The sequence below is a fragment of the Magnolia sinica genome, unplaced genomic scaffold (genome assembly GCF_029962835.1).
Source record: "Magnolia sinica isolate HGM2019 unplaced genomic scaffold, MsV1 ctg403, whole genome shotgun sequence".
Taxonomy (NCBI): domain Eukaryota; kingdom Viridiplantae; phylum Streptophyta; class Magnoliopsida; order Magnoliales; family Magnoliaceae; genus Magnolia; species Magnolia sinica.
The window spans coordinates 160615-177808 of record NW_026682843.1 but is presented as its reverse complement, the minus strand read 5'-3'; the positions used below and the strand labels follow the sequence as shown (position 1 = coordinate 177808).

The 17194-nt window shown below is 39.9% G+C and overlaps 1 protein-coding gene across 2 annotated transcripts; it reads left to right on the top strand.

Moving 5' to 3' along the window:
• Positions 1–1115: 1115 nt before the first annotated feature.
• Positions 1116–7720, top strand: LOC131236350 (ABC transporter I family member 19-like). 2 transcript variants are annotated; one of them, XM_058233474.1, is made up of 6 exons: positions 1116–1316; positions 3292–3452; positions 4036–4087; positions 4881–5017; positions 6811–6897; positions 7057–7720. In XM_058233474.1, the coding sequence occupies exons 1-6, from the start codon at positions 1166–1168 to the stop codon at positions 7342–7344; spliced, it is 876 nt and encodes a 291-aa protein (XP_058089457.1). In that variant the 5' UTR covers positions 1116–1165; the 3' UTR covers positions 7345–7720. The 2 variants fall into 2 exon arrangements, with proteins under 2 accessions (XP_058089457.1, XP_058089458.1); XM_058233475.1 differs by lacking the exons at positions 6811–6897; positions 7057–7720 and adding an exon at positions 5318–5658.
• Positions 7721–17194: the final 9474 nt, after the last annotated feature.

The window sequence follows — 17194 nt, the reverse complement described above, 5'->3', positions numbered from 1 at the left end:
CATCCATTTTTTCAGAAAATTTTAAATAATGAGACAAAAAACAAGGTATATCAAAAGAATACGTGGACCACACCAAAGTAAATAGCCTTGATTGAACACCCACTATTAAAAACTTCTTATAGCCACGAAAGTTTTGGATGAAGCTGATATTTGTCTTTTATCTTCATCCAGTTCTTTTTAACCTAGTCAACAGATTGGATGGAAAATAAACGTTACAGTGGGCCTTGGAAGTTTTTAGTGGTGGTCATTCAATCAACACTGTTTTCTTGTGACGTGGGACATTTGAGAATTGGATCTATATAAAATTTTGGATCATGATATAAAATGATATTTAAAAATTGATGTACGGCATGGATAAAATATATATACCATTGTGGGGCCCGAAGAGCACTGTCCAGTAGCCATCTCGCTACTGCAGCATCAGTATACAATCCCCGTCCAGCGTCCTTATTATTAAAATAAATGAAATCACTCAGTGGAATAGTCTCTACAGAACTCATATGCAACCCATATTCGGTAGAGCCGACGAAGGAAACGGATTGGCTACTGCCCCTGCCAACAGCCCCGTCGCTGGTGTTCGGTGATTTTTGGGCCCACCATGATGTTTGTATTTCATCCATGCCGTTCATCCATTTTTACAGATCATTTTAATGCTTGATCTAAAATATTAGAGAGATAAAAATCTCAGGTGGACCACACCACAGGAAAAAATAGTGATCAGATATCCTCCATTAAAATCCTCCTAAAGCCCACTATACTGTTTATTCAACATCCAATATGTTGATTAGGTCATACAGACCCAGTAATTGGAAGATCTTATCCGTCCGATTGTCCTACTTCAACTTGAGCGGTTCAAAACAGATTTAAAGATTGACGGAAGTGATGTTGATAGTAGTATTATACCAATATATTTTCAACCATGGACAATCTACCATCGTTAAAACAAAATTAACGGTTCCGATCTATATCTTCCTTTACTATACCATGCCGTTGGAAAGTAAGTTGCATGGAATCTCACTGGAGGTTACTTCACTGAATAACGGCTTACTCTTCAGACGACACGCGTCAAAAATCGATTGGTTGTACATCAGCCTATATATAAAAGCGAGATCAGAAGGAAAAATACAAAAAATCTCAGTGAGGCGCTCTTTCTTCTTCTTGGCAAATGGGAAAAGAAGTGGAGTCGGAGATTTCCAGCTGCATCGAAGTATCAGCTCTGCATTTCGCCTACGAATCTCAGAATCCTATTTTCGCCAATTTCAATCTCAAGATCTCTCCCGGATCTCGGTGTCTTCTCGTCGGCGCCAATGGATCTGGTGCGTTCGGTTCCGTTTCTCTGAATTCCCATCAGTTTACAGTCGAAAATTTGCCCTAATTTCTATATTTATCTGCGAATCACCTTTTTAGGTGTAAGATTGCATGAAATTATAGCTTTCAAACTTGAAAACTTGAATAAACTAGCTCGGCTGAGTTTTTTGAGTTCGCATACTGAAATTCAGTAGTATTTGATATTTAGAAGATATAAAATTTGTAAATCTTGGAGAATTGAGCCGATTTTTGTCAGTTTTTGAGTTTTGTTGAATCGAGTTGAGTCGGCCGAATCTTGATGAAATCTGATAAAACAGAATCAGTTCTCGATCACGGCATGAAATCTAGCTTTTCCATCCTAATTATTCTCAGTTGAGATGAATTGTAGTCTTTTAGATGTTATATCTGGTATCTGTTCTCGGATTCGGTTATCCCTTTTTCATCAAGGAGGAATTATCTGTTCATGACCAGGGTGTGAATGATGTCCTGTTGTGATCAGTTTGTGCAGGTGGGGCCCTTGCTTTGGTTATCCAGACCAACGGCCCCACTCTTATGAGGGACGGCCCCACTCTGATGAGGGAGGCTCCCTGATTCGGTGCTTGATTCATCTATTAGAGGCCTAAAAATAGATGACTGAGGGTGCATTTGGTTGCACCGAATATCATGAAATTTCATGATTTGTAATGATTTATCAGTCTAAATCTGTGCAGAATATCATGAAATTTGGTGCAACCAAACACATCCTATGGCAACAATATGGCAAGGATCTGGAGAAAAGGCTCAAGATTGGAATGCTCGGAGATTCTGATCCGGAAAACTTTTTGGCACCCCATATGTTGTGACCCAGAAGATCAACAGCATAGATCAGTGAACAGTGTGCCTGCTTGTACAAAACATGTGTTTCAGACACTGTTCACATCCTGATGCATCTGGACCAGATAATTCTTATTTCTTGGAACCCTAATGCTGTTAGATGCAATGAATTATAGTTTTTCTTAGTTAGTTATTGGCATCATGGAAATGTTGTTCCTTCTATCCCAGTTGCCTGTGTCTATTTTTAGCAGTCTATTTGCAGTCACCGGCATCCAATTCCTCCATTTCACCCGAAGCGCAGTCGCCCCATCACCTAATTCAGGAAGTTCCATTCCATATGTAGGTTACATATTACTCTTTGTTTGCCATTCCCTATACTTTGAATCAATGCATTCATGAGCAGCAAGGATCTCACCGCAGGTCTTCCATGCATGAATGCATCTTGCGATTTGAGACTGCTTTGCCTAGTACCTTATCCTCATTTCCAAAATCTTTGCCAATGTTTTGTAAGAACCTCCAAGTCTTTTAGACTTTCAGCCCCCTCTTCCTTGTGGACCGACACAACAATGAAAAAAGCCTAAATCTCTTTAAAAAGTTACACTTGTTGTAGAATTTTCGAGACAAAATGAAGGTTGTCCTCTTTCACCTCCTCTCAAAATTATTGGTAGAACATGTGGGGAAGCCATTGGCATTGGAACCTTGTTTCTTCCCAATCTGGTAATCATAGATTTCACCTCTTCCTCCTAGATGGGATAGGATGTTCGATCCAATTTGCAGCTTCTCTAGACAAGTGATGAAAACGCAAGTTATTGAGCAAAGGTCATTCCCACCCACCCCTCTTATGAAAGAAGATCCAAATAGAAATTCACAATCAACTCACAACATTTTGACTACTCTTTGATCCCTTTACCATACGCTATCAAGCTGTGTATACTATTGCATCTATTATGTGGAAATTTTGGTGTTTTTGTTATCTTTCTTTGAAGTATACTGCCCTAGATCTTCACTGCCACTTAATCTCCTCCTTTTTTAACCTTCTTTTTTATTCTAGCTTTAGCAGATCTCTTCCTCAAAATAGGACCACCCTATTCCTCCCTATTCAATATATATGATTGCATTCTAGATCTTGGCTTTCTTTTTAGGTACCTGATGTTGTTAATACACTTGCAGGGAAGACCACTTTGCTGAAGATACTGGCAGGCAAGCATATGGTCGGAGGAAGGGATGTAGTACGAGTGCTCAATGGATCTGCTTTTCACGATACCCAACTGGTCTGTAGTGGTGACCTTGCCTATCTGGGAGGTTCTTGGAACAAAACCGTTGGTTCTGCTGTAAGTGAGCTTTCCTATTTACTTAGTTACTTGAAAATAATTGTGATTATCCTCCTTGGCAGTCTTTTGTCTTTTCTTTTAAAAATTAATGTAAGTAGACATGTATTGACAAAGAGCAGAACTCACTACTCTGTTACAATAATAATCTAGTTTGTACAAACTCTTGGTTGAATTCTTAGCATTCCAATTGGTTTTGTGGACATCGTGTGCATTTTTTCTAGGAGTATCATGGATATGTTGCTCAAAGATAGAAATATTTTTGTCTTCTCCTAATGCTTTCTTGGCATGTAGGGCAGAACTAGGTATGTTGAGTGCATCACAAGCAGTGGTTTGGTCACTCAACCATGATCCCATGTGCACAGACAACCCCTTGTATCATTTTTACGGAGTGATCAGTATCCATTCTGTCTTCTCAATAAGATAATTCTACCTCCATGGTCGTTGTCATCTAACACTGTATGACAATATGCATGCACCTCATATGAGGAGCATATGGAATCATGCATCAGATAAGATCTTATCCTGGATTTTGAGCTGCCATGAAGGGTTTAATAGAATTTTCCTTTACAACCTTTGACTGCAGGGGGAGGTTCCACTCCAAGGTGATTTCTCTGCTGAACACATGATTTTTGGAGGTATGCCATCTACAACAAAACTGTAGCGTGCAGGCTTTGGTGCTATATATTATTCATTTCTTTTCTTTCTTTATTCTCATCTGTATTCTTTTGTCATCTTCCAACAATATATTTGTTTGTACCAATAAAAGCTATTTTTCTCATTTACGAATGCCTGGAGCAAAGTGAAGAGTGCTTTCTTCTTCTTCTTCCTTAAAGAGGGGTGAGATTATTATTATTATTATTTTATGACGACAGGGTGTCTCTGCCCCTTTTTAAGGCAGGACTAATCGCTGTGGGTGCACGCAATCACCCGCAAACCACGTGCAGAGGGACAAGAACTTTGTTGAACATAAAATACAGCTATTTTGCTCATTTATGAATGCCTGGAGCAAAGTGAAGAACTTTTTTTTTTTATGATGACAGGGTGTCCCCACCCCTTTTTAAGATGGCACTAATCCCTAAGGATGCACACAATCACCCACAAACCATGTGCAGAGGGACAAGAACTTTGTTGAACATAAAATGCTTTCTTCTTTGAGGTTTCCAATAAATTCGTTTATTGACAGGACTACTATGTTGATATACAGTTCTATTCTGATTTCTTTAGATACATGCAACAGATTTCAATTTTTATTAAGATCTGATTTCCAGTCATCCCAATAATATATCTACTTTAGGATGAAATTTTCTTGCCCTGCATTCTGCCAATGCCAAGTTTTCCTTTATTGCTGGAAATCCAAGCAAAGCATGAGTTTGAGCTGTAAAATTTGAGTTCCTTCTGCTTTTGTTTCATCTTCTTTTTCAATTGCAGTTGAAGGTGTAGATCCTGTTAGGAGAGAGAAGCTGATCGACCTGCTTGATATTGATCTGCAGTGGCGGATGCATAAAGTTTCTGATGGGCAGCGACGGCGAGTGCAAATCTGCATGGGGCTTCTCCATCCTTTCCAGGTAGTTTATGCATCATGTGCTTCAATGCCATGACACATTAGCCTGCATGTGCATCAAGTGCTGCATATCCTACAACTTCAAGGTAAAGGAAGAGCATGTGTAAAACCCCGAAATGGACTAAAATACACTAATTTTACCAAAATTTCATAAACCATTCAAAATGTCAGCTTTACCAAATCTAATCCATGGAAAATCCAGATCTCATTGAATTATCCTAATGATCTGATTTGCAAATTCAAATGATTTCTTACATCCCAATGTCTCATTTGACGGCATTGATCCTTAACATTTTGATAAAAGGGAGAGTTGTGGGGCAAAGAGGGATGGGTGTTTGACAAAATGGAAAGAGAAAAGGGGAACCATGAGTTCCATGTGAAGGAGAAAGAAAACCGATTCAGCGAAGGGCGTTTGATAATCACTTGGGTGCTTGTTCAAGGAAGAAGAAGAAGAAGAAAAGGGGAACTGTCTTGGGTAGCATCTGTTGTATATTTCATCCATCAAATTGTAAAATTGTGAAAGGGAAAAATAACCATCGTAATAATTCTAAGCCTTCCAATGGATATGGATAAAAGTGTCCAATGATATTCTGCTCATTTGTTAAGATGGAGCTGCAGTGGTCTCATGTTAGCAATACCATAATATGTCTGCGCGTGTATGGGTGGGTGTGCATATAGTTTTCCTCTAGAATTTTTTTTTTCTTTTTTTTTTTTTTTTCCTGGAGGTCAATGAGAAGTACAAACATTTCATTGCTGCCTGTGGAAAATGTGTATGTAGGGATGCAAGTATGCCGATATTCATCCTTTTGCATGCGTAAGCTTCTCTAGTTGTATGCGCATGTATGTATGCTTGCATATGCATTGTTGGATGGGTGTGTATTATTAAGCTTTGTGTATATTTCTTTGGGTGGTGTCTATCTCATGTCTGCATGCCGCATCTTTGTGTCTGCGAATGTATGTGCATTATGTTACCCATGTATGTGCACAAGCGATGCATTGCCTTTTGAGCTATCTGTATAAAACTGTCGCAACTTATGACCAAAATCTACTCATGCCTCAGTGGTAGACTCACAAGAGTTTCAATACGAGGTCATGGGTTCGAGTACCCATTATGGTGAAATCCCACTGTGGTGTGTGTGGGGTGTGAGTGCGTGTGTAAAAAAAAGGATGGAACTTTTCCAAGTCAACTTGGTTTGGCCATGGTCCTTGTACCAATTCCAAAGTCTTCTCTCTCTCTCTCTCTCTCTCTCTCTCTCTCTCTCTCTCTTAATTTTTTTTTTAATTTTACATGCACACACACCCTCACACGCTCACGCCGTAGTGGGATTTCACCACCTATGGGTACTCGAACCTTTAACCTGGTGTTGAAACTCCTTAGAGTCTACCACCGGAGCAAGAGTAAGGACCCGGTTCCAAAGTCTTCTCGAACTTCTTTCAACCTGTCATCATGCGAATAAATTCATGAGAGGAAATCTGATGCGAGTGACGAGAGTCATGCAAGAGCAGTATGATTTGGACTGTAGACCATTCAATTTGTGGAACATGTGTTTGGCGTCAAAACATCATGTATGTGCATTTGTGTTATGCATGCATGTTCCTCCCACAGTACAACCATCTTGCATGCCTACAAATTATCTGTATGTTTGTGTACATGAATGCTCGAGATCAGTAGTATGTCCATGAAGCCTATATACATGTATAGTATAGCACACTGATGAGTCAAGCATGAACTGTAGTTGTATACATGTGACTTTTATCTTTATTATTAACCATATTTAGCATTGTAATGAATCATAGGTACTGTTGCTAGATGAGGTCACGGTTGACCTAGATGTTGTTTCAAGGCTGGATTTACTAGACTTTTTCAAGGAAGAATGTAATGATGTAAGGAATTCTTCATTCTCTTGTTTGATCACATGCAACTGTGCACGAATCAGATCTTTCCTATTTCTCCTAAAAACTTCGAGGACTAAAAAGCTTCCATGTTAGTTAGTCCTTCACTGAAATGTCCTCACTAATTCAAATGCATGCTTCTTACTACAGAGAGGAGCCACTATCGTGTATGCCACCCATATATTTGATGGGTTGGAGACGTGGGCGACAGATGTTGCATACATCCAGGACGGTGAATTGCGAAGAGCTGAGAAGCTCTCTGAGCTCAATGAGCTGAAAAATGCTACAAACCTTCTCTCAGTTGTTGAGTCATGGCTCCGTTCTGAAACCAAGTCTATGAGCAAGAAACCTATCAATGCACCCACGCAATTGACCAGGACCTCTCCCTTTGACACCTCCCCATTTAGATCATCTAGGCATATGGCCTACTACCGATGATCTCTGTTTCCTGTTATATTTTGGTGAGCCTGGAACACAGAACACATGACCTAATGGTATGGAATGGTGCTGATCTTTGCTTCAGAACATTCCAACACCATACTTTGATTCTACCATCTCTCTCCAATTTCACTCTGCTTTCCACTGCTTGTAGTAGTTAGCGAGAGTTACAGGCATTATATATCTAAGCCATGCGGCTCAGCCCTGTTGATTGTATTGGTGGTAATAGGTTCACCGGTCATATTGCTTATGCATGTATTTGAATAGGCAGAAAAGTCAGGCAGGGTTACTGAGGCAATCGCGTAAGTTATGCATAAGGAGGCCTTGATGGGATCCACTTCTGTAAGTTGTGTATTGAATCTGCATGTTTGTTACAGTCCTTGTTTTCCCTCCCTTTTTTTTTTTTGATAGATATAACATTGATTTATTGAAAGATAAGTCAAAAGGGATTCATTATGCCCGTTAAAAAATAGAATGCCTATACATATATATTTTGGGAGGAATGTGTTCTTGCCATGTTTACTATTTTTGTGGGAGGTAAATCCAAATGTGTATTTTTGAGGAAGGTTATTCCAAATGCCCATGCAAGTTGCATGTGGTAGTAAACATATACAGCGAAAGATCTAGCTAATTTGAACTTTTTTTTTTTCCTGTTAGCTGGTTAGTACACCCCACTGTGAGTTCACACTTCACTGTTAGCCACCCCCACTAGGGATCGATACCAAGACCTCAGTGTTGAAACGAGCCAATTTGAACTTACATACATGTATTCATGTTCAAACTAAACACATATGTTGGATGAACGCGTACAGTGTCTATCTATGTCTATTACACTCTTAATCCTTCGTTCTCCTATGTTAACACTGCCATAGGATTCTGAGATTGGTTCTCATCTGAGCATTGAAAGGGCATGTGATGACATTTTAAATGGTTGTTTGATTTTTTATCTACGAGTGTAATTTGTGGTAAATAAGTAATGATTATTTACCCGTGTAATTACAACAACGGTCCCGAGGTTGACATTGACAGTGAGCTTGTTTGCAAAGCTTCCAACTCTAGGGAATTGAATTCATACAATTTTCACATGTAAAAATTGTGGGGCCCACCGTGATGCTTGTATCTTATCCACGCTCTGTCTATTTGGCTAGCTCATTTTAGGGCATGAGAATGATGCAAATCCAAAGCCTCAAGTAGACCACAATGTTGAAAGCTTCTCGGGGGCATAGAAGTTTTTGATCAAGCTAATATTTATGCATACTCTTCATGCATGCCAATGTGATCTTATGAACAGGTTGATAGATACGCATCCCTAAGGGGCCTACAAAGGCTTCAATTTTGAACGGTGGAAGTCATTAACCCCTTATATCTTGTGGTGTGGTCCATTTGAGCTTCCAATATACCTTATTTTTGGACCCATGCCCTACAATGAGATGGTAAAACAAATGAACGGTGTGGATCGCATGCATATCACTGGGACCTACAGATTTTGATTGGATTTCATGCATTTGGACCCTGTTTTCAAGGCATAATTACCCATGTATTGTCCTCGCAAACAAATATCCTTAAAAAGTCATTAATGGTTATTTACCCCTATTTACGGATGTAATTGAAAAAGCAAACACCCTAAATGAATTCGAGGAATTTTGGAAATTTTAAGTATGGTGGTGGTTTTCTAACGTAGGGTTCATATTTCATACGTAATAAGTCTTTAAACAGCTTAAGAGTTTACTTGAAAAGGAAACTGAGTTTTTTTCTTGTGAGCTCTACTCTTCATCATGTGCGGCCTGCCCCAACGGGATCATTAGGAAACTAAACTGTGGAACAAAGGTTGTGTGGGGCCCACAATGATGATCATATGAAGTCCACTTCTTATATCTATTGTCCTCGTCTCATGTTAGGACACCCCAAAACGAGCTGCAACATTAGAAAACGTGGGGATGGATCACCTGCCATTTAAAACGATTCTCTTTCTCATCATAGCATGTAGCCACACCTGTATCCTCTTTGCCTCCTCTCAGCTTCCCTTTTCTATTCTCAGCATAGTTATACAGGTGGAGTTGAACTTGCTCTGTTTTTCTTGAACTATTTTGGCATTGGTTTCAATCACCCATCTGATAGCTACAGTTCTCTTTCCAAGTTGGGGTGCACGGTCACGGTCTCAGGCTTGGGCTCGAGGTCCGTCGAACTATATTGGACCCACATCTGGACCGTGAATCTGGTGGCTCTCCTCCTAAACATAGGTTATTCCAAAAATCAGCCGTATTAAAAAATCACATGGGCCACACCATCTGAAATAGTGGTAGATCATGCTTAGAACATCTAAAATCACTCGGTGAGGCCCACATGAGTTTTAGAAGGGCATGAAAGTTGGAGGAACACTCATCTAGGTGGGACGAACACAATGATCTGCCTAAATTTTGGGGTCTAGGCCAAACTGGGGACATTGCATCTGATGGACGGGGTGGATGTTCAACCCACATGATGGTGGGCCTACGTAGTTCAACTTCAACATAACTCATAGCAAGGTCCGCCTTACAGGAACATTTCCCCCATCCATTGATAGGATTAAGTTTTAGCCTTCCAGAAAATTAATTCCACGGAAAGTTTTATCCCCATTTGTGGCAGAGATGAGAATGGTGTTCTGAGGGGCTACGGTGATGTATGGTTTTTATCCACACCGTCCATCGATTTTGCCCTATCATTTCAAGTACAAGCCTAAAAATTACGTAGATCCAAGTATCAAATGGATCACGCCACAGGAAGCAGCGGCTGTTGAAACCTTCCTCGGGCTCACCGTGATGGTTCATTGCACCTCGATAGCAAAAAAAGTTTTCAACGGTTGGTGTTTAAATCCAACAGTGCGGTCCACTGGAGCATTGGAACTGCCTCATTTTTGTGCTTATACGCTACAGTGATATGGAAAAATGGATAGACGGTGTAGATAAAACCCATACATCACAGTGGCCCCCCAGCCCCTGTCCGTCCTTAGCTAGGGACGGGAGGAAGCGGATTGGCTGGTACCACACACCAGCAACCTAGCTGGTGTGGGTACGTGTTATGCGAAGACGAGTTACACCGTTCATCCATTTTTGGAGATCATTTTAGATATTGATTCCAAAAATGAGTAATTTTCAGCCTTCAAGTGGAACACACCACGAATAACAGTGGACAATGATTCTCACCGTTAAAACATTAGTAGGGCCCACCTTAATGTTTAATTTCCATCCAATCTGTTTATAAGGTCACACGGCCCTGTATTAAGAAAAAAAAACAAATATTATATTAATCCAACGTTCAATCTTTCACTGCTTTTTACATTGTGGTTCACTTGATTTTTGGATCTCTCTTATATTTAGGCTCAAGCCTTATGCCGAGCTAACCAAGTGGACGGACGGTTTAGATATAACTCATACCCATAATGGAACCCACAGAGCTTGGTGACGTCAACACACCAGCCACATCGCTGTTGTGGTACTCCAGCCAATCTGCCTCTATAGCTGGCGTAAATACGTGAGAAATTGACGACTGTGGACCCCACCTTTTATCCATTGGATATTCTTGGAACAATACAAACTTAACATACGCACTTGGACCTCTTCGTACGGACGACAAATTTCAGGACGAAAATACCTCTCCTTTTCACGAAACGGAATGGGTACGCCTCCTGCCACCCGCCCATGGCGGATAATCAGTGGTACGTGGGCCTCGCCATGGTGTTTGCTTTTCATCCATGCCGTCCATCGCCATGGTATTTGCTTTTCGTCCATGCCGTCCATATATTTTTCAGATCATTTTATGGTATGAGACCAAAAATGAGGTATATCCAAGTCTTAAGTGTACCACATTACAGGAAACAGTGTAGAATGAGCGTCAACCATTAGAGACTCAGGTGGAGCCCACTGTGATGTTTGGGAGAAATCCTCCCCATCTAAGTTCATTCATAGGGTCACAAAGACCTAGATGAAGAGGAAAATCAAATTTCAGAATGATCAAAAACTTTTGTAACCCCTGAAAGGGTTTCAATGGTAGACGTTCAATTGCCCACTGCCTTTTACAGTGTGGTCCACTTGATAGCTAGATCTATCTTATTTTTCGTCTCAAGCCTTAATATGAGCTCGCCAAATAGATGAACGGTTTGGATATAACACAAACCTCATTATTGGACCCACACATGCAACATAGTAAAAAATATTTTTTTAAAAAAAACCACATACTGCCGCGGCAGGCGGTAGTCTGGCAGGATTTTTTTTATTTTTTTTATTTTTCTAGGAGAACTTTTTCTCCCTTACATTTTTCTCTAATACATAATTATATAAATATGTATATATAAGTATAAAAAAATATTTTTTTATCTTTTAATTCATTTCTTTGTCCATGTAGTCAACAAGCATATCTCCTAAATTAAAATGATTTGTTTTTTTTTTTTTTACACATGCACACACACCCCCACACACTCACACTAGTGGAATTTTACCACCTATGGATACTCAAACGCTTGACTGGGTGTTAAAACTCCTAAGAGTCTACCACCCGAGGGAGAGTAAGGATCCAAACTAGAATGATTTACTTAACGTACCACATATGATTTTGGGGTAGGAGAAGCTAATTTAGCCAACTAACCTAGTTATTTTCCAAGATTTCCTCGGGTCGATGGTTGAAAATTTAGCGGGGCAAACTAGAAAAACAGCGGAGCAAACTGAAATATGAGCGGGGCAAAGTAGAAAAACAGTGGGGCAAACTAAAATATGAGCGGGGCAAACAAGAAAAACAGTGAGGCAAACTGAAATATGAGTGGGGCAAACTAGAAAAACAGCGGGGCAAACTAAAATAGGCCTACACTCATGCTCTATATAGCCCACTATGCAGTATGTGTGAAACCACCTCCCTCTATCAGGTCAAAACACTTATTTTCACCATTAGCTATAGGGTCCCACTGACCCTAATTCACTAGCTTCTTTTTCTTTTTCTTTTTTCGTTATAATTCCTACGACATTTTGTGGGTCCTATTATAAGGTACGTGTTATATCCAAACCGTCCATCTATTTGACGAGCTCGTATTAAGGCTTGAGACGAAAAATAAAACAGATCTAGCTATCACCTAGATCCATAGCTCAACTAGCAAACTGAGTGGAAATACCTCGTTTCAACACTTGAGGTCTTGGTATCGATCCTAAGAGCGGGGTAAGCATGAAAAAGAGCGGGGCAAACATGAAAATGAGCAAGGTAAGCATGAAATATGAGCGGGGCAAACTAGAAAAACAGCGGGACAAACTGAAGTATGAGCGGGGCAAACTAAAAAAGCAGCGTGGCAAACTAGAAAAGCAGCGGGGGAAACATGAAAAACAGTGGGGCAAACTAGAAAAACAGCGGGGAAAACATGAAAAACAGCGGGGAAAACATGAAAAACAGTGGGGGAAATTAGAAAAACAGCAGGAGAAATATGAAAAACAGCGGGGCAAACTAGAAAAACAGCGGGAGAAACATGAAAAACAGTGGAGAAAATATGAAAAACAGCGGGGCAAAATAAAAAAACAGCGGGGGAAACATGAAAAACAGTAAGGAAAACATGAAAAACAAGAAAAACAGTGAGGGAAACATGAAAAACAGCGGAGCTCATGTTTCCAACTCATAGTAAAAACAAATCCTAGAAACTAACACTATCAATAATAATAGTCCAACTCTATCGTCTCTTTTCAAAATAATAACATCATTCTCAATAAATTCTTCTCCTAAAACCTAGGACCACAACTACCTACTTTATTGCTAATTAAGTTCTCAAAAAATTAAATTCTAAGCCTTATTTTTATGACTTGCCTAAGGCCCCCAAAAATGTTAAGCTGCACTTGTTTAGACCTGCATCACTTTCGTGCTCATACTCTAAAATGAGCTGGTAAAATGGACAACCACCTAGCATGGAGAAAACACATCTATCATGATGGGCCCATAGAGTTTTTCATGTTTTCCCTACTGTTTTTCTAGTTTCCCCCGCTGTTTTTCATATTTCCCCCATTGTTTTTCATATTTTTCATGTTTTTCATATTTTTCCACTGTTTTTCATGTTTTTCCCACTGTTTTTTATGTTTCCCCCGCTGTTTTTTATGTTTCCCCCGCTGTTTTTTTAGTTTGGCCCACTGTTTTTCATGTTTCCCCCACTGTTTTTCATATTTCCCCCGCTGTTTTTCTAGTTTGCCCCGCTGTTTTTCTAGTTTCTCCCGCTGTTTTTCATGTTTGCCCCGCTGTTTTTCATGTTTTCCCCGCTACTTTTCTAGTTTGCCCCACTGTTTTTCTAGTTTGCCCCGCTCATACTTCAGTTTGCCCTGTTGTTTTTCTAGCTTGCCCCATTCATATTTCAGTTACTCCTCCTGTCACCCGCCAATGGCGGATCGTCGTTGGTCTGTGGGCCCCATCATGAGGTATGATTTTCATCCATGCCGTCCATATATTTTTCCAGATCATTTTATGGTATGATACCAAAAATGAGGTATATCCAAATCTCAACTATACCACATTACAGGAAACAGTGTTGAATGAGCGTCAACCATTAGAAACTTAGGTGGGGCCAACTGTGATGTTTGTGAGAAACCCGATAAAACTTAGGTTAGGCTTGGGTTGAGGTCTCAGGAAAAAAAAATTTCATAATGATACAAAACTTCTGTAACCCCTAAAAGGGTTTCAATGGTAGACGTTCAATTCCCGACTGCATTGGGTTGGGCTTGGGTAGGATATATCGGGTCTGATCTCAAGCTTGGGCTATACAAACACCATTCCGATAAAACTTAGATTGGGCTTGGGTTGAGGTCTCAGGTTATCCGACCTAACCCGAACTCGATCAATATATTAGTTACTTATAAATTATAATTGAGTGTGGATTGTTTGTGTAGAAGGTACACTAGTGATGTCGGGTCTCATTTGTCCACGTCATTTCCAAAGGATCACACCACGGGAAACAATGGGCATAATGATTTCCACCGTTGAAACCATAATGGGCCCAATAGTGATGTTTGTTTGTTATCAAACCTATTCATAAGATCATATAGACATGGATTAATAGAAAAAATAATTATAAGCTTGATCCAAAACTTCTATAGCACATAAGAAATTATCAACAATAGAAGTTCAATTAAAAATTTCATTTCGTGTGGTCCATTTGAACATTGAATAAGTTTAGATTTATCGGCTTAAGCAATGAAAATATCTGTTAAGTTCGCCCCATTGATTGTCTAGTTTGCCCCATTGAATTTCATGTTTGCCCTGCTGATTTTCTAGTATCCCCCGCTGATTTTCTAGTATCCCCCGCTGATTTTCTACTTTGCCCCGCTCATTTCCTAGTTTCCCCCGCTGATTTTTGAAAGTGATGATGGATGAATGGGATGGAAGGATTGGGGTTAAAGCATAAACGTAGGTAAGAGCCACGATGATTGGTTGAGTTTATTAGAGATTGGGCAATGTAGAGACACTGGAGTTGACTCAACTCTGTTAGCTCCATTAAACAAAAACCAAACACATTCCACCAGCCAACCCTATGACCGAAGTAAATAACATCCATTTGATCACTTGATTAGTACTCCATGGAGTATGGAGGTCCAATTGGGTAATGTTGGACAATGAAGTTTCCATGAGTGTCAGGCTAGCACATCACGAGATTGCTGCTTCAAATGATAAAGAAGGATTTCTGACTTCTGAGCAAGGTTTTAAATAATGTTGTGACTGTATTAGCCAGGCCCTAAAATGATACGATATTGGGCGTATCAGATTATAGGATCCATATCGGCCGAAATTGTCTCTTTACACACACACATCAAGAAAATAGGAAATTAAAACAATGGAACATGCACAACAGAAAATAGGAAAAGTTAGTGAATGAGAGAGAGGAGTTTATTAAGGAGAAGGAATGTAGTCGTACACGGAGGGGACATTTTGTGATGGAGGAGGAGGGTGAGGAGTTGAGGACGCGAGGGGAAGTAAATGATATTGAAGATAAAGAACCTGGACATGGGCACCTAGACGTGCAATCGTATAGTTTGTAGATGATATTTGTCCAAGGCATGAGATGGATTTTGAAAATATGTTGTATACATTGTATTATATACATCGTTGAATATACATTGTAAATTATGATGTATAGCATACTTTATAAGTTTTGATGTATAGTATACTTTGTAATTTTGGTGGATAGCATATTTTGAAAATTTTTTACATATTCGTCGGAAATGTAAGTTATGATTCATACCTAGCTACATGTCCCCATCAAAATCACTGTTTGTCTCGCTGATTTTGTAGTTTGCCTTGCTGATTTTACAGTTTCCCCCGCTGATTTTGTAGTTTGCCCCGCTGATTTTCTAGTATCCCCCGCTGATTTTGTAGTTTGCCCCGCTGATTTTATAGTTTACCCCGCTGATTTTTCAGTTTCCCCCGCTGATTTTGTAGTTTGCCCCGCTGATTTTGTAGTATCCCCCGGTGATTTTCATGCTTGCCCCGGTGATTTTCATGATATGATCGTTGAAAAGATAATATGAATAGTACTCTGGGGTCTTCAGTTTATTCAACTGTGACGCATGGTTTGGTGATTCAGTTGAAGCTACAACATCCAATAAGTTTTATTTTGAGACGCATACCTATCAATGCAATGTGCTTATTGGAATGAACTTTTCGAACATGATCCAAAGCATTCCTTAGAAGATCCATAAAGTATTCTTTTAAGACACCTCCATAGTTTAATAGTGAAATTAAAAGTCTTATTTAGGTACGTTTTCCTTGGTTGGTTGCTAAAAAAGGAAGACAACAAGCCATCTATACATCTTCGAAGATAAATGATAGCACGCATTTAACTGTCATGCGTAAAGACAACAGGCTATTTATACATCTATACATCTTTGAAAACAAACATGAAAATTAAAGACCCGCTGATTTTCCAGTTTCCTCCGCTGATTTTATAGTTTGCCCCGCTGATTTTCTAGTTTCCCCCGCTAATTTTGTAGTTTCCCCCGCTGATTTTCCAGTTTCCCCAGCTGATTTTGTAGTTTGCCCCGCTGATTTTCTAGTATCCCCCGCTGATTTTCTAGTTTACTCCGCTGATTTTTCAGTTTCCCCCGCTGATTTTGTAGTATCCCCCGCTGATATTCTAGTTTGCCCCGGTGATTTTCATGCTTACCCCGCTGATTTGAATGATATGATCATTGAAAAGATAATATGAATAGTATTCTAGGGTCTTCAGTTTATTCAACTGTGACGCATGGTTTGGTGATTTAGTTGAAGCTACAACATCTAATAAGTCTTATTTCATACTTTCCTCGTCCAACTTTCATTTTGCCCCGTTAAACACTGGCCGTAGAGCCGATCTGTGCAAGTTGTACTTAGCGACTGTCTTTTCAGGTTATGCATCGCCCAATGAAGGGCAAAAAAATCTAACTGAATGGGAGGTCATTGGGCTCACTGGGCTTGTGGTACATCACGTACGATAGATCTGGACCGCACCTGCAAATGAACGAACCGCATCGACTAGTGGGCACTTGTAAAGTGCAAATTGCTATAGCCCTGAAATAAAATCTTGTGTTTTTTAAACAAATGGCCCTGCCAATTGGGACAGTGAACTGGGGCATTTCGGCCTTCAGATTTCACCTAAATTTACACTTTGAATATTGAAGATATGTCCTTGTAGCGGGGCAGTCAAATCTGACCCTTGATTGAGAAATGGTGATTGGAATTGGGTCCAACAAGGCCATTTGGATGAATTAGCGAAAGCCGGGGCCAACTGACCCAAAACCAGGGTATAAAATCCTTTAACCCCTCTCTCTTTTACTCACTCCTACAACAATTCCAGCAACATGATTCATGCATGTGTGTGTGGATG